General features: G+C 37.7%; 4 protein-coding genes across 8 annotated transcripts; 2 read left to right on the forward strand and 2 right to left on the reverse strand.

The window, feature by feature from the left end:
* The first annotated feature begins 626 nt into the window (after nt 1-626).
* LOC113114048 (Bardet-Biedl syndrome 7 protein homolog) lies at nt 627-6,872 on the forward strand. 2 transcript variants are annotated; one of them, XM_026280759.1, is made up of 19 exons: nt 627-1,146; nt 1,326-1,391; nt 1,883-1,945; nt 2,303-2,478; nt 2,618-2,804; nt 2,955-3,027; nt 3,113-3,229; nt 3,304-3,434; nt 3,518-3,602; nt 3,716-3,818; nt 3,930-4,122; nt 4,878-4,952; nt 5,045-5,110; nt 5,219-5,358; nt 5,440-5,604; nt 5,708-5,817; nt 6,079-6,182; nt 6,313-6,427; nt 6,588-6,872. In XM_026280759.1, the coding sequence occupies exons 1-19, from the start codon at nt 1,111-1,113 to the stop codon at nt 6,719-6,721; spliced, it is 2,139 nt and encodes a 712-aa protein (XP_026136544.1). In that variant the 5' UTR covers nt 627-1,110; the 3' UTR covers nt 6,722-6,872. The 2 variants fall into 2 exon arrangements, with proteins under 2 accessions (XP_026136544.1, XP_026136543.1); XM_026280758.1 differs by having other exon boundaries at nt 1,111-1,146; nt 6,304-6,427.
* A 952-nt stretch (nt 6,873-7,824) lies between these two features.
* Nucleotides 7,825-11,173, forward strand: LOC113114049 (cyclin-A2-like). Its single transcript, XM_026280760.1, has 8 exons — nt 7,825-8,025; nt 9,148-9,388; nt 9,481-9,587; nt 9,671-9,894; nt 9,980-10,184; nt 10,271-10,384; nt 10,562-10,695; nt 10,768-11,173. The coding sequence occupies exons 1-8, from the start codon at nt 7,825-7,827 to the stop codon at nt 10,817-10,819; spliced, it is 1,278 nt and encodes a 425-aa protein (XP_026136545.1). The 3' UTR covers nt 10,820-11,173.
* A 731-nt stretch (nt 11,174-11,904) lies between these two features.
* On the reverse strand, nt 11,905-15,940 carry LOC113114050 (transmembrane protein 33-like). 4 transcript variants are annotated; one of them, XM_026280761.1, is made up of 8 exons: nt 15,816-15,940; nt 15,050-15,123; nt 14,805-14,899; nt 14,088-14,275; nt 13,914-13,981; nt 13,688-13,821; nt 13,046-13,129; nt 11,905-12,843 (listed from the first exon to the last, which is right to left on the reverse strand). In XM_026280761.1, exons 2-8 carry the CDS (start codon nt 15,095-15,097, stop codon nt 12,714-12,716), a joined length of 747 nt encoding a protein of 248 aa, XP_026136546.1. In that variant the 5' UTR covers nt 15,098-15,123; nt 15,816-15,940; the 3' UTR covers nt 11,905-12,713. The 4 variants fall into 4 exon arrangements, with proteins under 4 accessions (XP_026136546.1, XP_026136547.1, XP_026136548.1 ...); XM_026280762.1 differs by having other exon boundaries at nt 12,623-12,843; nt 15,050-15,120; XM_026280763.1 differs by having other exon boundaries at nt 12,623-12,843; nt 15,837-15,916.
* A 5,136-nt stretch (nt 15,941-21,076) lies between these two features.
* Nucleotides 21,077-23,820, reverse strand: LOC113114052 (beta-crystallin A1-like). Its single transcript, XM_026280767.1, has 6 exons — nt 23,667-23,820; nt 23,221-23,303; nt 22,897-23,015; nt 22,640-22,781; nt 21,915-22,057; nt 21,077-21,597 (listed from the first exon to the last, which is right to left on the reverse strand). The coding sequence occupies exons 2-6, from the start codon at nt 23,293-23,295 to the stop codon at nt 21,450-21,452; spliced, it is 627 nt and encodes a 208-aa protein (XP_026136552.1). The 5' UTR covers nt 23,296-23,303; nt 23,667-23,820; the 3' UTR covers nt 21,077-21,449.
* Nucleotides 23,821-24,732: the final 912 nt, after the last annotated feature.

A 24,732-nucleotide genomic window follows, 5' to 3' on the forward strand; every position in this document is an offset into this window, starting at 1 on the left:
AGGAAGCATGCTGTGTCTCTTTTGTGTAGTTCAAAATGAGAATGATGCTTGAAGTCCTCTCTGCAGCTGCACCCCCTCCTCAGCTGTTGAGTCACATCCACACCCCTTCATCCACTCCTGTGTGTGTGATTGAAATCTCAACACAAAATAAAACCTTAAACAATGTTTATCTGTTTTTCATAAATTATATATATATATATATATATATATATATATATATATATATATATATGCTACAATAAAAAGCTGGACAAAATAAAAATTAGAACCAAATATCTGGTTAGAATCAAATATCTAGTTGGAATTAATTTTAAGATTGATTAATTAATTTAGACTCAGGTTTTAATTGTTTTATACAATTTTAATAAATTATTTCACATTTTTAGGGCACTGGGAAAATGGAACTAAAACATGATTAAAACATTTTATATAAATTGATATAATGTTTAGGAAATGATTTAATGTTTTATAAATATTTTATGGCATCTGGGAAAAATGCCTTTCATATAGATAGATAGATAGATAGATAGATAGATAGATAGATAGATAGATAGATAGATAGATAGATAGATAGTATTTTCACTGTTTTGAACGAATCTCATTACGTTTTGTGTTACTATGGAAACCAGAGATGGTTTGGGCGGCTGACAAACATGGCGCTGCTGAGGAAACGTGTTAGCTGCAAACAAAAACACGTTTGATGCTGCTGTACGTAGCCGGATTAGTATTCTTGTCCGCGAAGGAAAGCATATCGTTTGGATAAATTTCTATTAAAAGGCGGTATAGTTGTTATTCCCCTAACGTTACACGTTAACGTGACGTGAATGCTCTTGTAAACACAGCTAACGTTAGCCACTTCATCCGCAGCAGATCCAGCCACTGACTAACTAATCCGCGAGATAATCCAGTCTGTGACGACTAGCCAGGAATACTGGGTTATATTTCCATCAGAAAATCTCGGAATTTTTCAAAGTACTTTCTTGGGGAATGGTTTAACAGAGAGCTGTACTGGAGCATCTTAAAATATCAACGCTAAATAGAAAACGGTTAACGTAAGCTGTGACGATTCAAACGGATCTGTGTAACTTAGTGATTATTTTAACAAACGAGATGGAATTGAACTTAAGCCACGTTGATTATCTCCAGGTAAGATTTCAACATCTCTGTATGTATTTGTACATCTGCTGTGATTTACAGTGGCGAATGGGCACTTGGTTATTTAAAATGCAAACTAGTAAGATCTGTGGCTTAGACTTTTAGGAATCTTAAATATAAATTATCAGAGAGGAAATGTATTAATGGCCTTGTCATCTTTGTTTTCTCAGGTTGGAGTGACATCTCAAAAAACCATGAAACTTCTCCCAAATGTGGGGCGAAAAGCAACTCAAAAGGTTTATTTTCATCCATTTTAAAAGAATATTCCAGGTTTAGCGTAAATCAGTCTGTTCCCAGATAATAATTACTACCATACATCCTATAACACAAATAATATTACTCATTCCTCACAGTGCTGACAGTTATGAAAAACAACTACATTAAATTAAAAGTCATTTCATTGAACAAGGAATATTATTTTAACAGGAAAGTCAATCTTAAAACTCCATCTAAAACTATCATGTCTAGAAAATAAGGTATTAATATATGTAAAAGAAATGTACAGTCTTAAAACTTTATATAGTTGCAAGGTCTTGATGACCTTTCTGCTATAGACAATTTATGGGCTTAATTTGTAAAACAAGGGTGCTAGAGATTAGATCTCACTTGTGAAAGAGCATGCGACATGTCCTGTTTATTTGAGCATGTGCTTGACATTTCCCCCACTCAAGCAAACAGGGAACAAGCATTTGTCTTTGAGCAACCAGATGGCATTTTCTCATTTCAGGTGGCTGTTGCAGATCATGATGGTGTTGTGACTTGTTTTGGAATGAAAAAAGGGGAGGCTGTGGTATGTATCAGAAGTATTTCCTGTTTTTAGTAAACACTAGCATTCAAAAATTTGGGTCAGTAAGATGTTGAAATAAATTAACACTTTAATTCAGCAAGGATGCATCAAATTCATCAAAAGTGACAGTAAAGTATGATGTTAAAAATATGTCTGTTTCAAATAATAAATGATGTTATTTTGAACATTCTATTAATCAAAAAATGTATGTCGTTATCTACAAAAATATTAAGCAGCACAACTGTTGATATTGCACAAAATTAATAATTATTAGAAATAATTATTGAGTACCAACAAAACAATATTTTTTTTCCTCATTGGGTGAAAAATCTTTGGTCTTTTTTTTTTTTTTTTGGTCAGCCTGTGTTCAAATCACTCCCAGGACAGAAGATCTCCAGACTTGAGCTTGGAGGGGCTTTGGGAACCCCGCAGGAAAAGATCTTTGTGAGCTCAGGCTCTGAAGTGAGGGGATATACTAAAAAGGGCAAACAGTTTCTTACGTTTGAAGCCAACCTAACAGAGAGCATAAATGCCATGTGAGATCTGCTTCTTGTTTTTTTTTTTTTATCTTTCGACTGTTCATTTCTATATTAATGATTAGCATATTTGATCATACATGTAATCCATTGTCATTTTTGGATGCTTCACTTTTGTTTGTGCCTTATTTTCCCACAGGCATGTTTCAGGAGCAGATCTGTTTGTGTGTGCCAGTTACATTTATAACCATTACTGTGACTGCAAGGATCAGGATTATTACCTGTCAGGAGACAAGATCAGTGACATCCTGTGTTTACCTGTGGAGACCGTGGGCCGCACTGTGCCCATCCTGGCCTGCCAGGACAGAGTACTTAGAGTATTGCAGGTAGTCTGAAACACTCTCCAGTCATACTGGCCACCATTTATACGTCCTTTGTTACATAATTATACTTTAGCAATCACAGGTACTCATTATGTCTATTACCTGGTGTCCATATACAAAACTCGATGCATCCCATACTTTGTGCTCCATCAGGGCTCTGACCTTCAGTATGATGTAGAAGTTCCTGGACCTCCAACTGTTCTGGAACTTCTCAACAGAGACGGTGGTATGTGCTAAAAATTAATTTTAGCATGAAAGCATGAATACGTTAAGCCTGAGAAATTGATAATGCATGAAATCTTGATCCTTAGGAAAGGGTGGTGAGGAAGTTCTTTATGGAACAGCTGATGGGAAACTAGGTCTTGTGCAGATTACCAAATCTGGACCCATTACTGGTTGGGAACTGGATAATGAGAAGAAAAAAGGAGGTAGGAATTAGATAGTGAGAGGCTATTACATATCAAAAATTTAAACTGTGCTAATTTTTATTGGTCTTTTCAAGGTGTGCTTTGTATTGACACCTTTGACATTGTTGGTGATGGTGTGAAGGACATCCTGGTGGGAAGGGATGATGGGACTGTGGAGGTCTACGGGTTGGACAGTTCAAATGAGCCAACGCTGCGCTTTGAGAATGTAAGTGTCTGTGAACCATTAAGTATTAACCATTCAATTCTGCTACACTACACTTGTGATAATTGTCTTACTGTGTTTACAAGGTTTTATCTGAGAGCATCACATCAATCCAGGGTGGCTGCGTTGGAAAGGAAATGTATGATGAAGTTCTTGCAACAACTTACACAGGTTAGCCGTGACTGTTAGATAAAATACTTTTACTGTGTGTTTTCTGAGAAGTATACAGTAAACAGTTTATCATTCACCTGTGTTGACTGGGAAGTCATGTGGCTGTCTACCAGGATGGGTGTCTGGTCTCACCACAGAGCCTCAGCAGATGGTAGCAGGCCCAGGGGATGAGATCAAGATGAGCCGGGAGACCCAGGGCAAGGTGGCTGCACTCAGGTACTGCACATCCGGCTGAATAATGAATCTAAAACAGCAAAGATCTCTTTACTAAACTGGCCTAGGTTTTGAAATGACATGCCTAGTTTGGTCATGCATGTGTTTGTACAGGGCAGAGTTAGAGCAGCTGCAGGTGAAAGTGCTGCAGGGGAGAGAAAAATACCAGCAGAGCTCTCAGTCCAGCACGGCTGTGTCCTCTGTGCCAGTCTTTAGCATCAATGACAAATTCACATTGTGCCAGGATGATGCCAGTTACAGCCTCACACTAGAGGTGCAGACCGCCATTGACAACTTGCTGCTGCAGGTGGGAGAAATACACCAATTCATCTTGCTTTTATTTATATACACTACTGTTCAAAAGCTTGGGGTTGGTTTTGGATTTTTTTTTAGCATTTTTGAAAAAAAAAGTCTCTTTCGCTCACCAAGCCTGCATTTGTTCGATCAAAAATACAGTAAAAGCAGTATTATTGTGAAATATAATACAATTTTAAAACAGTTTTCTGTTGGCAAATGTGAATTTTCAGCAGTCATTATTTCCGTATTCAGTGTCATGTGATCCTTTAGAAATCATTCTAATATGCTGATTAAACTTAATCTTTTTGTGGAAACGTTGACACATTTTTAAGGATTCTTTAATGATGGGAAAGTTCAAGATTTTATTTCATTTTTTTAATATATATAAATACAGTTTCAACTCACTTTTGATTAGATGAATGCAAGCTGAATATTATTATTACTAATTTCTTTCAACAAAATCTTTTGAGTGTTTGTACATGTATGTTACAATTTACTTAAAGGTGTGCTTGATTAGTTTACAAGAAGAAATATTTCATTGCAGGGTAACAATAACGTTGTTCAATGGGTTCTTTTATATAATACAATTTAATATGTCTGGAATTTGTATTGACCAATCAGCATACAGAACTAATAGTATCAATTTTAATTAAAGATGGTTTTCTGATTTGACTAATTCAGCATCATTTTTTACATGTTGAAATTCCAGCATTTTAAGACTGAAGTTTCTTTACATTTGCTTACATACGTTTTTGTCTTTGACAGAGTGATGTTCCCATTGACCTGTTGGATGTCGAGAAGAACTCAGCAGTTGTCAGCTTCAGTGAATGTGATTCAGAGGTAATGCACCTGTCTGCCACATAATTAACCTTAATACATGACCACATCACACGTGTCTGCAAAACTGTCTGTTTGTTCATCTAACCCCACAGTCAAATGGGAACTTCCTCCTTGCCACTTACAGGTGCCAAGCAAATACCACTAGGCTGGAACTGAAGGTGTCTACTTTGTGTCTGGATTATTTTCAGTATAATGACATATATTTACATTTTCTTGAAATTGCAAGGTAGGCAGTATTTGAGCACTTGTCCTGATTTTGCTTTAAGGTCCGGTCTATAGAGGGTCAGTATGGCACCCTTCAGGCTTACGTGACTCCAAGGCTTCAGCCCAAAACCTGCCAGGTTCGACAATACCAGATCAAACCGCTCTCACTCCACCAAAGGACACACGCAATCGATCAGGAGCGGTGAGCTTAGAGAAATGCAATGCTTATGAATTCTTATCATGCATTTATTCAACCAGCTTAACATTTTCTCTTCATGACTAGGCCCATGAACACTTTGAGACTGACAGGACAGTTCAGTTTTGCAGAGATCCATTGCTGGGTTGTGTTTTGTCTGCCTGAGGTCCCAGAGAAAACCCCAGCAGGAGATGGCATCACATTCTACTTTCAGAACACTTTCTTGGGAACACAGCTAGAAGCCACCTATTGGTGAGGTCTTCAGTATCCAAATATACTGCTACTAGATGATTGCGTTATTAGAGGAAGCATTGTAATCAATCTTTATAATTTTTTTAACATAATTCTTTTCCAGTAAAGGTGAGGCAAACTTCAAATCAGACAACATTTCTACCATATCCATACTGAAGGATGTTTTGTCCAAAGAGGCCACTAAGCGAAAAATCAATCTGAATACATTCTATGGTAAGTTCACCAACTGATCTTTTAACTGATGTATGTGGTCTAACAAATGAGATTCTCCGATTGGTTAGTCTAATCACAAGTGGCCAGCGGAGATGCATTTGGGTTGCATAAGGATACTAGCTGTAAATGGTGATCTGTCTTGGCTGACCACTTGTGATTGGTTCTTCTGAGACGGATGTTAATGCCAGATTACAGGGAATTCTTCATGCATCAAGTATGATTAATATGTGTCTGTTGTGTTGGTTGTTATGTTGCTTTCAGAGGTGAATGAGGACTCTGTGAGCCATACTCTTCGAATGATTCATCCCAAGCTAGAGTATCAGTTGATCTTGGCCAAAAAAGTTCAGCTTATTGATGCTTTAAAGGTAAAACATAAAAAGACTTTTAAAAACCCTGTTATAAAAAATAAAAAAAGACTTCTGAGTGTGCGTGCGTGCGTGCGTGCGTGCGTGCGTGCGTGTGTGTGTGTGTGTTTATTGCATGCAGGAGTTGCAGGTGCATGAGGGGAATGCAGATTTTCTGATTCCAGAGTATCGCAGTATACTGGATGAGTCTGCCCAGCTCTTAGAAGAATATAAGAAACAGCCAGCTCACTTAGAAAGATTGTATGGTGAGTGAATTCAGATGAGCTGGGGAGATTATTTTACAATATATTATATATGTTAAATTATTCTCATGTATTGCAGATTTACATAAGATTAATGTAGTATATTCAGATGATGTCTTTGCAAAAGAATTATGAGTAAACAAACCATTTTGTTTTCTTGCAGGTATGATCACTGATCTGTTCATCGACAAGTTCAAATTTAAAGGACAAAATGTCAAAACAAAAGTTTCACAGCTACTTGCAATTTTAAACAACTATGAACTTGATTCATTGATGGAATTTTTCAGTGAAGCTTAATGGAATGTAAAATGTAAAGCACTTTTTAGGAATGTATTTTGTGAATTTTGTTTTTTGTGATAAACTTTTGGTATTCTATAGGAGCTGAATGTACCATTACAGATTTCAAAGTAAAATGTTAAGTGTTCAATAAACATAAAACCAGGTGTGACTGCAGTTGTTTTATATATTTTTAGAACTCTCATCCATTGTCTTAGTTGCATTTCTACAGAAATAAACATTTTCATGAAGGTTTTGTGTCTGTTTTCTTTGTCTTTCAGTCAGGACATAAACTTTCAATTAAACATATTTTGAGACAATTTTTTATTTATTAAAAAAATTTCAGTAGTATGAGAAATTATTTGCTACAATAGAGATAACTTGCTAAAATAGTAGAAATTGTGCACATAAATACTAAAATATGTAGAATTATTTTTGTTGTCATTGATGTTGTTTATTTTTCTTTAAGTACTGCCTGGGCAGAACTGTTCCCCAAATGTAAGATTTACCCCTGTATATTTATATACTTGTAATTATTTAGTATATATATAATGTATAAACGTGCCAGCATCAGCTTAAATTTTACATTGTGTTCAAACTGTTTCAAAATTCCTTTGACTTTGAGCCAATGAAAGTTACCCTCAACGGCTCGATTAATAAAAGCAGAATCGCATTTGTACTTCCCAGGCTTCCGTATGGTCAATGACGTTTGGGTAGGTAGCACTCTGATTGGCCCGTTTCAATAGTCGCGGGCTACTTGAACTGAGACAGCCACAATATCAAACCAAGCAGCTGCACAAAAAAAAGCGCAAGAAGGCGCCGTTTGAGTTTATAGAAACAGCTTTTGTGAGCTCTTCGTGCCGTGTTGAGGGGTTTTGCACACCGCTATGGCGCGATTTCTGTAGGATAGGACTGCTGTATGATTTATTTTCGAATATCGGGTTTGTAAAACGCCGCTGGCAACTGTTTATATTGTGTTTTTGTCTGGATTTCAACAGCTCACGTCTTCCAGTTCCCCCGATTATTCTGCTTATCCATGCTTTGTTCGTTATTCACGTGTGTGGTGTTTGATCAAACGTGTTAAACAGCATCGAAGGCCGAGTTGAGTTGATTTTCCTGTAAGGATGTCATCTGTCGATCAAACACAAGGAGACTCGGGAGCAGATACTCACAATCAAGAAAACATGCTTTCACGACTACGAGGCGCAATGAAGAACAGAAGTGAAAATCGGGAAAATGTCAATCCTAAGCCAGGCAACAGGACCGTGCTGGGCGTCCTGGAGAACCATCAGCGCCGCCAGCCCGTCCTGCGCGGGGCTAAACAGGTCAGACACGCATGGCACATCAATGAAACGTGCTTCTGTTCTAGACCGATTTCATCCGCCTGTGTGTAGCATGCATTAGTATTTAGTTTAAAAATAATTTTGTTTTGTTTTTAACAAGGTGCTAACTTCATAATATTTATTCGATGAACTGAACGTTGCTGTAGTTGAACCAGTCAAAGTGCTTGCACTCCTTGTCCCTTTGAATCACGAAAACCTACATCTCCTTCCCTTTTTTTTCTTCCCTATTGGGTAAAACTGCATTTATGGCGCCACAAGTTCAAATATAATGCATTGTTAAATTCCCGCAGATCATTCCCTCCCAACAAGCAGACCGCCATTTTGCACACCATTCACTGCTCCACCACAGTAAAGCAGCTGTTCGCTAAAATTATAACTATTGTGGTCCCTAATTTTCCAGATGTGTCTTGATTTTTTTTTTTAATGCACATTCTGTGTGCAATAAAAGATGTTTGTGAATGAAACTGTCATTCTGCCAAACATGCCTTTTTATTTCCCACATGAGTTCATATAGTCTGGTTACATTTTCCACTTCCCAGCGATCCCTTTATTACTGCGACAGGTGCTGGTTCTGAACACACACAGAGACAAAATTAGTTTGTTCAGGAACAGCACTTGGGTTCAGTTTTTATGTTTTTTTTTTTTTTTTTTTTTTTTTTTTTTTACTTCAATATTTAATATGCTGCACACACACACACACACACCAGTAAGCTTTTTATTAATTTTTTTACCTACATTTCAACTTAAAGTAACGTTACTTGTGTGCTTTCCTGAGGCTCAAACAGTTCTCATGACACTGGCAAGATTGTGGGTTAAATTCCCAGTGAAATTAACATACATGAGCTAGTTTCTTCAGATAAAGGCATGAGGTAAACCAATGTAACTACCCTCAGTTTAGTTGACAAACTGAAAAACGAAGAGTCACTGACTGAAAAATCAGATGATAAATAAGTCACAATTTCAAGAAAAAAAACTTCCAGTATTTTGGACCACTCAAAATTGAAACTGGTCAAATAGACCTGCTACCAGATGAAGCTACTGCAAAAAGGGCCTGTAGCCACTACAAGATTATTAGCAGCATTTTAATCCAGTTTTCTGTTTCAGGTCTCTGGGCCCCAAATAATTGCTTGCAAATCTGAAGAACATGGCAGAAGTTTTGGAGAGAAGCCTTCCACCAAGCAACCTGCTTTTCAGATCCACGTGGATGAGCCCGATGGTGCATGCTCGAAGAAACCATCTACCCAAAGAGCAACCATGGATTGCTCCCCTCTCACACTAAATCCCACTGTGACCCGCCTAAGGCAGCCCCTCGCCACTATCAATCTGCCAATGGAGGCCAGCTTTGGTAAGATAAACAAGTGAAATTCAATGCCTATCCTATCTTGTTGCGCTTTACAGAAAACATAACCCACAAAATGTACAATTCTCAATACATAGATTCTCCTATGGATATGTCAGTAATTGATGGTGAAGAAAGGCCCACAGATGTCAATGCAGTCTCGGATTATGCAACAGAAATACACACACACTTGCGGGAAATGGAGGTGAGGAAGTTAAATGTGTTGCGTGTTTCAATGATGCACATTCTCTTCTGATTTGCTCAATGATTATGCTTCTTGTAACGTAGGTCAAGTCGAAACCAAAAGCAGGTTACATGAAGAAACAGCCGGACATCACAAACAGCATGCGTGCCATTCTGGTGGACTGGCTAGTGGAGGTGGGAGAGGAGTACAAGCTCCAGAATGAGACCCTCTACCTGGCCGTGAACTACATCGATCGCTTTTTGTCTTCCATGTCTGTCCTGAGAGGAAAACTACAGCTGGTTGGCACAGCTGCTATGCTTTTGGCTTCGTAAGTATCATTGCTTTAAAGCCCCAGACTGCACAAGCTTCCCCCATGCTGCTCTCCATGCTCACACTTCTCTGTTTGACTGTAGGAAGTTTGAGGAGATCTACCCCCCAGAGGTGGCAGAATTTGTTTACATCACTGACGACACCTACACAAAGAAACAAGTGTTGAGGATGGAGCATCTGGTGCTAAACGTTCTCTCGTTTGATCTTGCTGCTCCAACAATCAATCAGTTCCTCACCCAGTATTTCTTGCACCAGCCTGTGAGCAACAAAGTGGAAAGCTTATCAATGGTGAGAGTGTTTCCTGCAGTTCAGTAGTTGCGTTGTGTGGTGTATCCCTGTTATCACATGAAACCGTTTTGACACACTGTTTTCAGTTTCTTGGTGAGCTGAGCTTGATAGATTGTGACCCTTTCCTGAAGTACCTCCCATCCCAAACCGCTGCGGCAGCTTTCATTTTGGCCAATCACACAATTGCAGGTGGTTCATGGGTAAGTGCACAATCACCTCGGGCAATAACTAGGATGTTGGTTGTTGTTGATGTCTAGGTAGAAAAGCCCTTAGCTACCTGCTTGGCTGATCGGTCTGTGATTTCAGTATCAAATTGTTCCAGTGTGTTCATGCTGACGTGGGGTCTTGGTTTTTCCTCATAACTCTGTCTCTTGCAGTCGAAGGCACTTGTTGAGATGACTGGCTACACTTTGGTGGATCTTATGCCTTGCATTCAGGATCTACATCAGACATACCTCGGTGCTGCTCAGCACACACAACAAGCGGTTAGAGAGAAATACAAGGGCTCAAAGTAAGTTTGCTTGGTCTACACGTTCAATAGCTGTGTTAGCAATGGCTAATGTTTTCCTCTGGTTCCCTCCAGGTACCATGAAGTGTCTCTCATTGAGCCTCCAGAGAAGCTGATGCTGAACTAACCGCTTAACAACATTGTTCATTGGTTCCATACCTCTATGGGAATTGTGCACTCTTTTTGATGCTTAATTTCCATAACTCCAATAACTGAATCCATAGCCTCAGTTTTATGGCAATGGTGAGATCTTAGTGATATGTACATTTTTATTTGCAGTCCTTAAGGATTGGACTTTTTGTTTTTATATATATAATGCTTGATACAACCAGATATTTGTACATTAGGTAATCAAGCATTGTTTTAATATTTCAGTGTTTTGTATTCTATTTTTATGAAAGACTCCCAGCATTGCACTTATTTTTTTGGTTTCTGTAAACCCTCCTTTTTACATCTTAATAAAAGTGCAGCTGGCCTTTAATGTGTTTTTTCGTCTCTTGCTTCTATTAAGCATGTGTGGTTGAAGTGGGAGGGCAGGGATTAAACTGATGCTGTCTTAAAGTCACTTAAATGCTTACAGGCTTTAAACAACCTGTAAAATTGGGTACTACAAGAATACTACACAAATTTTGTGTAGAAGAGGCAGTTTTGTCATGGTTAAAAGGGCATCGTTAGGTGCACTAGATTTTACAACTTGAACTGATTTATTTGTACAGTATATTATCAAAATGGTTACTTGTAGTGACAATTATTAAGCACTGCTTGTGGCATGACTAAATTTGAAGACTTATATTTTTCCATCTTTTTTGTGATGTCACAGTAATGCAAAAGTATCATACTATTGGCACAAATGGGAATGCAAAAAAAAAGTTATGGTTTGACTACCACATGGCTATAAGTGTTGCTTTTAGACACAAATTAAAAAGGTTCATTAAAACGTCAGCAAATTCAGTAGGGCTTCAATCTTTTGCTAAATATATATTTGGTTAGAGCATGTTTATACAATATTATGAAGAGGATATAACCATTTCGCCAGCAACCCAAGCTGCAAATTTCCTAAGGCATTTCAGGAGGTTCTGTGGACCTGTTTAATGGGTGGTTGATATTTTATCCCACAGAAAACTCAACCTAACACCTTACAGTTTTAAGGTATCTATATACCAGCTTTATCAGCAAAAACTTTAAAATCTGAACTTAAACCACACTTGGTAGTTACAATTTAAGATCATATTTTATTTTATTCATCTACATAGACCATAGTTAAAAACAGAGGCAATAAATATAATTGTGACATGCCTTGAACAAGCAAATAATTGACAATATCTCAAATGCAGTTACAACTTCCCCTGACCATAAACCGCATTAAAGGCAAAAAAAGAACAGTTGAGTGTAGGGCTCTATACAACAGATGAGAATCACAGAATATTTGACAACACCTCGATCATATGTTCACATGAAAAAGGCATCCTCAAGTAACATCTGAAACTTCCTGAACCCAAATGGCATTCCGATCATTGTCAACTATTGGGAAAGGCTCAGGGCAAGATACATTAATATTTTCAAGGTAATCCAGTACAACGAAAAGAAATTAGCAAGAACATTTAAAAGTGGAATCAAAAAAAAAGAAAATGGACAAGCCTAGTGACAATGTGATTTCTCAATGTTGTGTTTCATTACATCTTGCTATTAAGAGCTATATCTATTTACCCTAGCAGTTAAGATTAGATTAAACATCTCAAGGGCTCCACTCTACCCCCTGAAAATCAATATGAATATAAAAGCTGTAATGAACTGAAAACAGTTGTACCCCTTTATCAGACAACTGTGTACAGAGATACATCTTGCTGTTTTGTTTTTTGGATGTAGTCTGTCAGATTGATAGTCTCTCCAAACATAGCAAATGCTTCAGTGCAGAGGAGGACATCCATCTCGGAGTGATCAGACTTGGCCTTCTTTGTTTGTAAATCAATCTCAAAACTGTCCCAATCTGTGAACTGTGTGTACTAGTGTGTGTATGTTAGTTAGACACCGGTGGGAGCAAGGCGGCTAACGAAGGCAATGCTGTTGAGGCACATCCTCCTGAAGAAGGCTGGACAGCTGGGCTTCATCACAAAATGCTCCAGTAAAATCCTCAGCTCCGTGAACAGAGTCCTGACAGGACAAAAACATAAATAAAAAAACAATTCACATTATCATGTGAACACTGATATTGGACTTTTTTAAAAACAACCAAGCTCAAATTAAACCTTTTTATTGGAATTGAGAACAACATGCATTACCCCATATTTTGAGTAAAGTGTGCATGTGTACATCTAACACTAGTCAGTGTGTACACGAGATACAAGACTCTTACCGGCAGTATGGGTTGCGTCTTGAGGAATAGCGCAGAGTGAGAAACCTGTAGTAGATGAATGGCTGAAGCAAGCTGCCTTGGCCACTGTGAATCACAAACCAAACATCATTCCCTCTTATTACAAGAAACACGGCATGGCTTTAATCATGCTTTTCTCCAGCAACAAACCACTACTTTTTCTTAACTCAATAAAGCCTACCCTGTCATATTTGATAGATACATTTCTAAATGTATTAAAATTATTATTAATTCTTATAACTTTGCTGAAAAACCCTGCAATCTTGATTATACTTTTTACCAGCTTTAAATGATCAAACTAGCTAAATGTGTCTCAGGTTGTGGTACTCGTGTTGTTTTGGTGTGAAATCATATGGTGTTTTCACTTTTTATCAAAAGAAAGGCCTGGCCTCACCACTCACTGTACACCCCCTGTAACACCATTTTTCCCCGGTCATATAAATATTATTTACCACAAAATGAAAATGTTTGCTTGGTTTGGGTCTCTCCTTCTGTATGAACTCTACATTCTCCTTTATCTTACTACATGAAACATAAAAACCTGATATACACACATATACATATCTCAAGCGTCGGGATTTAAAGGGTTGAAAACAAACGTAACAGCTGACCATCAGACCTTACCTGAAGAGCATAAAGACTGTGGCTGGCATCAAAAAGATCTCATTGCAAGCTATAAACTTTAAGATGTTCTGCTGATTGGCTGTGAGCTTGTTCAAAAAGTTCCTCACAAACATAAGGCTGTTTGGACCCAAGGTCTGAGAACAGATGAAACAGACACACAACTCAGGATGGAATTATGACAAATACACATCTCACAGCAATATAAATGAAAAGGGCAGAGACTTACATCAAGGACTTTTTTAGTGTAGCTGGTGGCATGGAGAAGTGAGAAGAGGAACACTGGAAAAATGCTCACTAAGAACAAAAGTCAAGGATACATAAAGACAAAATGATTCTATAACAAGAAAAACATATTTCCCCCAAGATATCTCCAGAGGAAGATGTCTTTGAGAAAGGATACTTGTGATTGGGTAGGAGTTGACCAGGATGAGGGAGTAGAGAAGATAGTGGCAGCTGTCCTCCTGTAAGGCCTGGGACAGGAAGGCTCTGCTCAGCTGAAAGTGAGGAAGTCTCTGGTGCAAACGCAGAGCGCTGGTCAAAGCGTTTGCCAGCAATGCCCTCTGATAGAAGTTAGTAGCTGCTTGAGGCCTGAGCAGAGAAAAAGCAATTCTTCTTCTTCTTCCAATCATTGACTTAAAAATAAATCTGTGAGTGTGGATGTGTCCTTACTACCCTAAATAGTCCTCATCTTACTACTGAAATCCCATCAAGTACAATATTGTTAATGCCTATTGTGTTGGGTCAACTTTAACCCACACTTAATTTTCAAATTGCTTGAAATACTGATATTTCTTCTTGGATTTGTGATATGAATGTGCATGCAAAGATTCAATACAGATATGTGTTTTGGAAAGGCTGTACAAATGTTGTGGTCAAATATGAAATGCATGAGAACTTGTGAAATATTCAAAATTGAGATTTGTCTTTTGAATCATCCAAGGAAAATTAACTTCAATAACTCACTTCTTAATCTAGCTGGGTTTCACATTAAAAGACTATTCAAAGAGTTTTGGCAAATGAAAATCAATTTGGTTCAATTTGAAACCCAGTTTTTGAACAAAACAGAGTGGTTAAAATAAAAGCTTGTGAAAGTGCCTTGTAAAAGATGACGACTCACCCAAGCAGTGGCAAAATAAACATGATGGAGCAGTAGACAGTGAACAGCCGTGACAGCCACATAGCCGCTTCCAGCTTATTACTCAAGAGGAATTGCTGCAATACATTAATAAGATCCTCCAGTCAAGGTTATAATGAATATACAAACATATATATATATATATATACATATGTGTGTGTGTGTGTGTGGTCATTGTATAGTAACTGGAAGAAAGGTATCAAAACCTAAAAAGTCATTGCACTTACCACAGGTCCTAACTGAGGAGGTGGACTCCTTTGCTCTGTGTCTGCCATCTTTCAAATATTACAAGGCTCTGCTTCTTAAGAGAAATAAACATTATAAGCTTGCATGCAGAACTCCAGAAAATAAACAGTGCACATTCATGTATCCAGGTTGCTTATTAACTTCAGGAACAAAAAAATGACAAAGTGACTTCAGTTAATCTTTGTAGTAAAGCCTGAAACAGTTCTTAAGCCGTTAGTCTTTGTGTATTTCGCCAGGTGTGGGGGTGGACTAGATCTATGCTTTTTGATTATGCTTATTTAAACATGAAGTTTCTTACAATTTGTTGACAATTTTTTTTATTGTTTATAACCAAGGCACTATTACAAATCGGTGGGAGATACATTCATGAAGTCAACCCAAAGCAGAACTACACTTGTCAATGTAAATGCTGACTGACTTCTTATGACAACAGAAAAATCAACCGGCAAAAATTACAGATTTGATAATATTATTGAACACATATTATTGTCAATCGTTTCCAGGTTTCGTAAAATACTTAAATAAATGCAGACGAATGATCAATCATGTAGTTATAAGTAGCCTATTCACTTCATTTGAAATACGTCGGAAAAATCTAGAACACTTCATTACCCAGAGGAGCTAACAATGTAGCCGACAAGCTAACTCTTCACACAGCCTCTGACTACAGCCACTGACAGCCCTGAAATACCTGCAACTTATCTGCGTATTTACATTACCAATATATAATATGAAATTTATCGATACCTGTGATATATTGTTGATTACCAGGTTTTGTGAGAAGGTAAAATTCGGCTTTATTTTCACCGCTCGGGGCGCACACGCTTCACTCCGGAAAAACGCAAAGGAGGTTGGTCAAATGAGTCGACCTCACGACCTCTGTGGATTACCGAAATCTCGCGATGTTTTGGCCCACATGATTTGCTAAATTCTTTTGCACTTTGTTGTCAATCAGCTGTCAGTTGTTGTTTTTTTTTCTGTTTCTTTATTTCAAAAATCTGCTTTAATATTTCCAATATACTCTATAGTAAAACTATAAATATTAAATAATTATGATCCCTTTCATAATAATGATGAGTTCTCTGTTACCACAAACACTAAACAAACACCCACATAGCAGCCATCCAAACCAGTCAGAACCACTGATCTATAATATAGAACATAGATAAATCAGTGGTCAGAACATATTCAAGCGCCACTAACATTTTCTTTAGGATATGTAAAAATGCAATTTTGCCACTCTCCCACTATCACGCAGGCGAAAAAAACCTCACTTGTGTAGCTATAATAATAATAAGAGTCAGTACGTTGTTGTAGCATTTTCTCGTGTCATAACAACAAAAGGTCAGATGTTACTTTTTATTCGCTAAGACTGTTTTGACTGCAGCTGGGCTGGTTTATATATACAGCATGGGATGTTTGTAGTCGCTTACACACAATTAGATATTTATCTTTTTTTAATTTCCATGCGAGTGCATGAAAACTAAATCATGTTAACAACTGTTTGCATCTCCCATGTGAACAGCGTGCACGGTGCCAACCCTGGCTGTCTAGTCCTGCACAGCTGCACGGAGACACGACATTATTCAGTATTTTACAGCTTGCATGTTTTACAATGCTTTGGATTTGGTTATGTGTAACTCTTCAGATGTTGGCGTACCAGACGCTTCTCATTAAAGAGTTGCAAAAACAGTGGAGCAGGGCAGAGTTCTGTGACAGTGTGCTACAGACTCGAGGTTTGACATACAAAGTATGTCATTTTTTCCATCGTTCATTTTGTTTACTGTATTTTCTCCACCCTGCCCAGGTGTGTCAAACCGAGGCTGTTTCTTCTGAATGTCAAAACCCCAAAGAGACCATTGAAAGTGTTCGTCTGATCGAACATTGCCATGGAGGACCGATCAGGATCAGGGGCTCTGCACATACACCGATGCACACATATTCCCCTGGCCACACTTCAAAACATCCAGGGTATTCCAGAGAACATGCCTTCCTTTCAGGTCATGGATGTGGGCCCTGAAAATGCAATGTATCCCACAGCGAGTGGACCGGCCTGCTTGCCCCAGGTCTACGTATGTGCCCCTTCAGCTTCATACCAACAGCCTCCAACCCCTCTGCCACCTCACCCTTACCCTTCTCAAAGTACAAATGTTGAGCCATTGGCAAGAGAGGGCCAGCCATCATTGGGGGTTGTTTCAGAGAGTGAGGAGTGTGTTTTAGAAGCATTTTCACAGTTTGAGAACAATATCCCAGGTTTTATCAATTACTTTCTTGACACCAACATCGCACAGGGCACAGGGCAAAAGAAGCAGAGTCAGAGAGGGATGAGAGGGGATGTCAAACCTGAGGGAAGGGCTTTGAGGGTGTGGAGGGAAGGAGCACGCATTGGATTTGCTTTGAAGGGAGAAGGATTGAGAGTTTGTAAAAGAGAGCAAAATATGAATAGGTGCGGAAGAGTGGTGAGGCCGCCTGGATGGGGCAAAGTGAGGGTAGGGTTGGCAGGATGCTAGACACAAGAGAAATGTTCAAGAATAAAGAGAAGCTTAAATGGAGACGACAAGGCAGAGGAGCGATGAAAGAGGAAGGAGAGGGAGGCAGAAGAAGGGAGAGACCCAGGCAGAGACAGACAGGAAGCAGAGGCAGATTGGTAGAACCAGTGTGTCAGGTAGGTGTCTCACGACATCTTCAGATGAGGAGGTATGACAAAAAGAACAAAAATCTTCTGTTTTTATTCATTTCTGTTTGAATTAATGATTTAAATGGGTCATATCATAAGCCATTTTATTTTTCTTGATCTTTTGAGGAAGAAGTGTTGCTTTGGATAAAAGCATCTGCTATAAATTCATGAAAACATACTGTAACTTGGAATGTTCAAAACGTTCTCTCAGAACCAAAAAGTCTGTTCAAGGAGACTAAAATGTCTCGTTCTGATCTTCTGCTATGTCAGACAGCATTAATGCAATGATGCATGGCACGTATATGCCAAATTAACATTTAAAAAATATCAAAAATACACTCAGTTTGGTGTCAGCAAGACCACCAAGAATGCGTTAAATTGAACAAAAATGAAATTTATAATGTTGCTAAATATCTATTATAATAAATGCTCTTCTTTTGAACTATGTAATCATCAAAGATTAATGAAAAACAATGTTTACAGTTTCCACAAAAATATTAAGCTTTCCAACTGTTTTCATCATTGATGATAATAATAAATGACATACTTGATAGTTTTCTGAGAATGTTTGAGCAACATGTTGGTGTATGTGATTCAGAAGTCCAAGATGAGATGGTGCCCAACTTAATAGATGGAACCCAGACCTGTAGACAGAGTTACACAGTCCTCACAAATGCACATGCCACTTCTGTGAACACAACAACACAGCGTCAAAAGCCTCATTATCCAAGAACACACCACAAGTATCATCTGCAGGGAGACCTCAGAAACCATAAAGTTTTTGGCAGGTGTCGGGTGTGAGAATGGCGAAATCAACACAACAGCAAAGCCGACAGAAGCCTAAATCTGGCAGGATGACCAGGAGCCAGAGTAGGAAGAGGAAGCTGGATTTTAATGAAGAACTGCCTAGGAGAGACGAGCTTCCAGCAGGAGATAAAAAGAAAAAAAGAACAAACGGATAAGACAAAGGTAGATGCTTATCTAACAAAGGAGAAAAAGAGAAGTAAAAAACTAGCTTGCTGGATAGTGAAGAAAAGTGCACCAGCAGAACAGCTGACTCAAGCTGCTTGTAATGCAAGTGCATTAAGCGAAGTCATAAAAACAGCTAGTGGCCAAAATGTGAAGTGTCTCACGCAAACGACCAAGCCTTTGGATCGGTCAAAATCCTCAGAGCTGCATGCTCACAAAGTGTCCAGTCCCGTAAAAGAAAAACAAGTGGGACATGCTAAAAGAGACACAACTGAGACTCTTCTAGACGGAAGGAAGTTAAAGGTGCAATGCAGGACACAACCCAAGCTATATAAAAGAGGCTGGCAACCAGAATCTGCAATCAGCTAATGGTAAGATCTCAAAATAATTCCACCCTCTGTCAATATTACAATGGACATCCTATTTTACAGTTCGTATAGATTTATAGATCGCCTTTGCTGCCATCTAGTGTTCACATAAAATACATTTTCAAAAACCCAAATAATCTTTGGCAAAATTATAAAATGAACCATGAAAATTGTATTATATATAATAATGCTTGTCATGTCTAAATTAACTTGTAGCAGTGTTATTTATTTATGTACAGTTATAGTATACATAATTTTAAATTAATTTCAGTTTGTTTTATTAATTTTGCCTATGTGCCTTTGTCATTTTTTGTGTCTTTATTTCATTTTATTCCAGTTTTAGTTTTATTCATTTTAGTATTTAAGCTTATTTTATTTCACATTGTTGTCAAAACAACATTCTGTTTGTTCTTAAGTATTTAATCTTATATTGTATTCTATTTCAGCTGGGTTTTGATTAACAGTTATTTTTAATAGTTTTCATTTTAGCTAACAGTATTGATTTATTTAGATAAGATGGTATAAATTAAACAGATTGATCATTTATAATAATAAGCTTTTATTAATACTACCCTCTTGTAATAATTATTTATTCACAGGTTGCAGCATGTCAGGAGAAGAGAGACTGATGGAGGATGTGTAGCAATTTATGTTTACAACTGTTTAGCTTCAGAGTACTGAATAAATGTGTGTTGGTGCATATTTGAAACACCGTTTCAAATTATCAGAGACTTAGAACATGGTATTTTTACCTGTGTATTATTCAATACATATTTCACACAATGTGACACTTGGCAGTATTTGCTCTTTCGACTTTGGTGACTTCAGTTTCAGGCATCAGAAATTTTATAGATTAGGGTTCTGAATGTTAAAGTTTATATTTTGTCACAGCTGTGCCTTTTAATGATTGAGACTGATATTAATGCATGCAGAGTTTTCTTGTAATTTGCTGTGTTTCGTAGCCATACTCAGAAATAAAAGTATGGCTCTTGTTTAAATACAGGTTTCCACGTGTTCAAAGGGTGACCGGCAAAACTCAGTAATACAAAATAACCATTGGTGACATTTTACAATGAGGTCTTGTTTGCTTAAGTTAATAAGCTAATATGCCCTAACAAAGAGCAATGTGTTTTACAACATTTATTAATATTTGTTAGTGTGACTTCACAGTGCATTAAGTGACTTTAACATACAACTTTTGATTTTAAAATGTTTAGAAATTAAACGATAAAAAAATACTTGTAAACATTTAATAATCTTAATTTAAACAGGCTAAATCTTACTGTACAGAACCTTGTCATGTATAGCGAAAGAACTGTTGGTGTTATTGTTCGTTACCAGTAAACTATATTATCACCCAGTTATATATTAAAAGTTGGATCTATAAGTACATCCTATACTCACATAAAGGAATATATGCTATATAGCACATTGCAGCTGCAGGATTGTATATATTTTGACTAAATGTGTATATACTATATAGCAAATCTGAAATATTCTGTGTCATGTATTAATGAAAAATGTAAAGTGTATTATCGCCCAGCTCTAATCTGTTATTTGCGACAATAAGGCATAAGGATTTTAAATTATTAATTAAAATGAATAAGCTGAATCAACAGCTTCACAGTTTATCCGTTGACTGTCCTATCACAATAACCACACACAAAAAAGCAAAAATTCAAACATGAGTGCATAAGACCCTAGTGAAACTGAAATATACTAAAACGTATTTGAAACATTTATTTCCTGCTAAGTATACTACAAATACGTTTACATACTTAAGTACTTAATAAAACATCTGCAATTATACTTTTAGTACTAAACTGGTATATTTAAAGTCTGCTAAACTAGAACAACTAATTTTGTAAATAATGTAATATATTCCTTAAACTATATACCTACTCCTTGTGGTCAAATACTAGTGATGTGTACAATTTTAAGACATAATAATGAATGTACTTTGTGTAACTCACACACAATAATTGAACAGTCACTGGAGTGAAGACAAGTTTATTTATTAAGCATTTATTTGTCTGTGATTTTTTTTTTTGTCATCCTTCTACACATTACACCTGAGCTGCCCTCGGCCAGTCCCCCTCCAGGGATATGGCCTAACTTAGCTTTGGTTTGCACTGGTTGTGTGGAGCACCTCCAGAGGGTGTTGTTTAGCACCTGACATTAGTCATAGTCAGAAATGTGATTGGCACCCTCCTGTAAACATGATGGTATGTGTGCAGTGTAGATGTGTGTGTTCCTAGCAATAAAAAGACACTCGTTAGGAAAAACAGTATCAGCGCATGTATGTGTAAAGTGTGTTTGTCGGGCGGCAGGGTGATCGGTGAAGTGTCCCCCGGTGAGCCTGAGCTCTTAGTGCTGGATTCTGCGGATGGACTGGATCTGAGGGGTCTGGCTGTGGGAACCCCAGTTTCTCCAGTGCTGAAAGTCTCCGCTGTGCCTCTCACACTCCATGATGTACTGCCTTCCCCTGTATCCTGGGAACTCGTAACACACAAAACTGCACACAGAGATGGAGAAATGAGGGTCAGGTATTTCTGTGTTGAAAAGAGATATACAAAGATGCAATCCCGCACATTATCAATCCTTGCAATCCTTTACAAAAGCAACATTTCGATTGGATTTCACGTGTGCCGGATATGTTGCCGGATCTGGGCCAACACTATGTTGCTGTCTGGGAAGGCATCTTTTTATATTTTGGACATTTTTGTGGGAAATTTTTTCCTACGCACCAATCATTTTTTTCTGGTGTGCTGAGTTTGTGTTGATTGTGTTGAAAAGAAATAAATAATGGGAAAACACAGAGAAGAGACTCACGCGCCGCACTGCACATGCATGGAGCCCACTTCAGGACCACACCATCCCATGGCCTGCAGAGAGGGGTAGTCGTCACACAGCTCCACACAGCGGCCCAGGAAGTTCTCCCTCTCGAAAATGGTCATGCGACTGCTCTGGTGAGACTGAGGGGAGACGAGAGAGAGAGATTGACCTCACATATCCACATATTCAACTGATTATATCAGTGCTGTTGTTGTTAACTAAAACTATTAAAAATGTCTAAAAATTTATTAAATTAAAGCTAAAAAATAATAAATAAAAAAACACTTAATGAAACATGTGAAATACTGCCTTGTTAAATTGCTAAAACTAGAACTTAAAGCTAAATAGACATACAAAATATTTAAAGGTAACGAATAGTACTAAAATAAATAGTGAATACATAATAGTTTGGAGCAATATGTTAAAATGATGTATGATCATATGATAGGAAGACTCAAGTCATACAAGTATATCCAATAAGTACATCAAACTCTACCTGAATACATGCAGTATGCTTGCATAAAGAAATATAGCCAATCTCAACTTATTGAGACTGACTTATTGAGGCTGCCATGTTGAGAACACATGATCAGTCCAATGCAACTTGCTTTATTTCAATAAATCCTGTAATGGACACTTGTTGAATAAATATTACGTTATCCAGCACAAAATACTACATGGCTTTAAGATTTCTAGCATATAAAAGGGAGTGAATAACTCACAGCGCAGTAGATAGGTCTAAAAGACATCAGTCTCTCCACGTGGTAGGACAGGTTTCCACTGTAGGCATCCCAGTGAGGATACTCTCCTCTCTCCAGGATGAACTGCTGTCCCTGGAAGTCGTGGTGCTCATAACCCACCCAGCTTTTGAAAGAGAGAACATCCAGTCAAACATGGGCATACGCAGTTAGATGAAAACTCCTTGTGTTCATCCTGAGTATCCTTGGCACACATTCAATTAACAAACACTGTAACTCACGCGCCACTCTCAACGCGAATAGAACGGATGTTGTCGAAGCCACACTCCTGGATGTTGCAGCATTCTGAGGTGAACTCCTGACATTTTCCCTGGAAGTGTTCCTGCTCAAACACAGTCACCTAGCAGAACAAAAGCAAAGGTTAAGATTGTGGTGTGATTTTGTGGAAGTGTCTTCCTATAATATACATGCAAAAATATATTGATTAGATGCTTTAGTATAATAACTTAATTATTATATTATATATATATATATTAAAGTCCTGGATATTTCAAAAGGGACTTAAAGTATATATGAGTGTTGTGTGTGTGTTAATGGTAGTTTACCTTGAAGAAAGGAGCCATTCCCATGCCATAGTTGATCATGGGCTGCATCATGGCGGATCGAGTGAACCTGTACATCTTTATATCTAATTTTTTTTAAAATAAATAACATGATAAATACCAGTAATATTAGATGTAAACTGTGAAATGAATTCAAATAAATAATCATATATTAGCTAATAAACAGAACAACGTAGGCTATTATAGTAAACTGTGTTCTTCATCATTAGCCTATTACAGATTTAAAAAGTAACTTAAACATACAATAATCGATGTACTATAGGTAATATAAAATAGCTATTTAATTAATAAAATTTAAACACAGTTGTTAGATTTAAATCTATTAACACCATTCGCAAGATGTGGCCATACTGAGATGTTTATAAAGTAAACCACACCAAATGTATAATTGTGCCATGAGCTCCGTGAGATGTAATTTGGGCTCTTACCGTTTTAGTCACTGAGCTCGAGTGTGGCACGCGCCTTAACGCCGGTTTCGCGTGGAGCTTTGAGAGAACCTGGCGCTTCGGTTTTATACCGACCGCCGCGTGCCGTGCGCGTGAAGTGCGTCCTGACGGGCGCGCGGGACAGACCACAGGGTCGCCAGCTCAGCAATTAATATAGAAGTGCAACATGGCTGTTGTGAGCCCATTCACTGGCAAGTGCAGTGCAGTGTTTTGGGTGAAAGCAGGGCACACAAAGGGTTTGGTCCCAGTATGTTCGCGCAGGTCAGCACTATACTCACAATGAGAGTAAAACACCAGGATTAACCGAGTGAACCTGCTCCAGCTGAGTGAGGGTTTGAGTTGCCGTGGGTGCAGTGAGGACAGGAGAGCTCAGTTTTCATGCAAGTTACCATTTTAGCTGCAAGGATGTAACATTTAAGACTGGGTTGACCAAAGACTCTTACAATGTAACCTGTTTTCTGGGACATCAATAGATGCATCACATAGCTTTATTGCTGCAAGACATAAATACTATGTATCTGCTGAACCGAAATCATCTCAATGTATTTAGTTTACTTTTTTTTTTCTTTTTTCAAATCATCTCCTCTTGCCTTGAATGCTGTAGGATACAGTACAAGTAGGGTAAAAGTAAATCTTACTTTACTTTATAAATATATGCCCAAAACATGGTCAAACCTATAACTGACCCAAAGGGGATCACGTTCACCCTGTTCATGTTAAATTAACAGACAATTAATCTCCAATGTCTTCTGTTAAGCAATTCATTTAAACATTTATTTTAAACATTTATTTTAGACTTTTGCATGTTATTATAACAATTATTATTTACTCTTATTTCTTTATATAATGATTTGTAGAACAACCATATTTTGCATATGTGTAAAGGATAAGACTTTTATTTTATTTTATTGTTTTATTTATTGTATTTTTTAAATAAAATACTACATATGTGATACATCCTTAGCCCAAAATGTACTGAAAATATAAAAATGGTCTAAACCACTTTCGTAAAGTAGTCTAAAAAAATGTTTTTTTTTAGTTAGTTATT

The sequence above is a fragment of the Carassius auratus genome, chromosome 14, assembly GCF_003368295.1.
Source record: "Carassius auratus strain Wakin chromosome 14, ASM336829v1, whole genome shotgun sequence".
Classification (NCBI taxonomy): domain Eukaryota; kingdom Metazoa; phylum Chordata; class Actinopteri; order Cypriniformes; family Cyprinidae; genus Carassius; species Carassius auratus.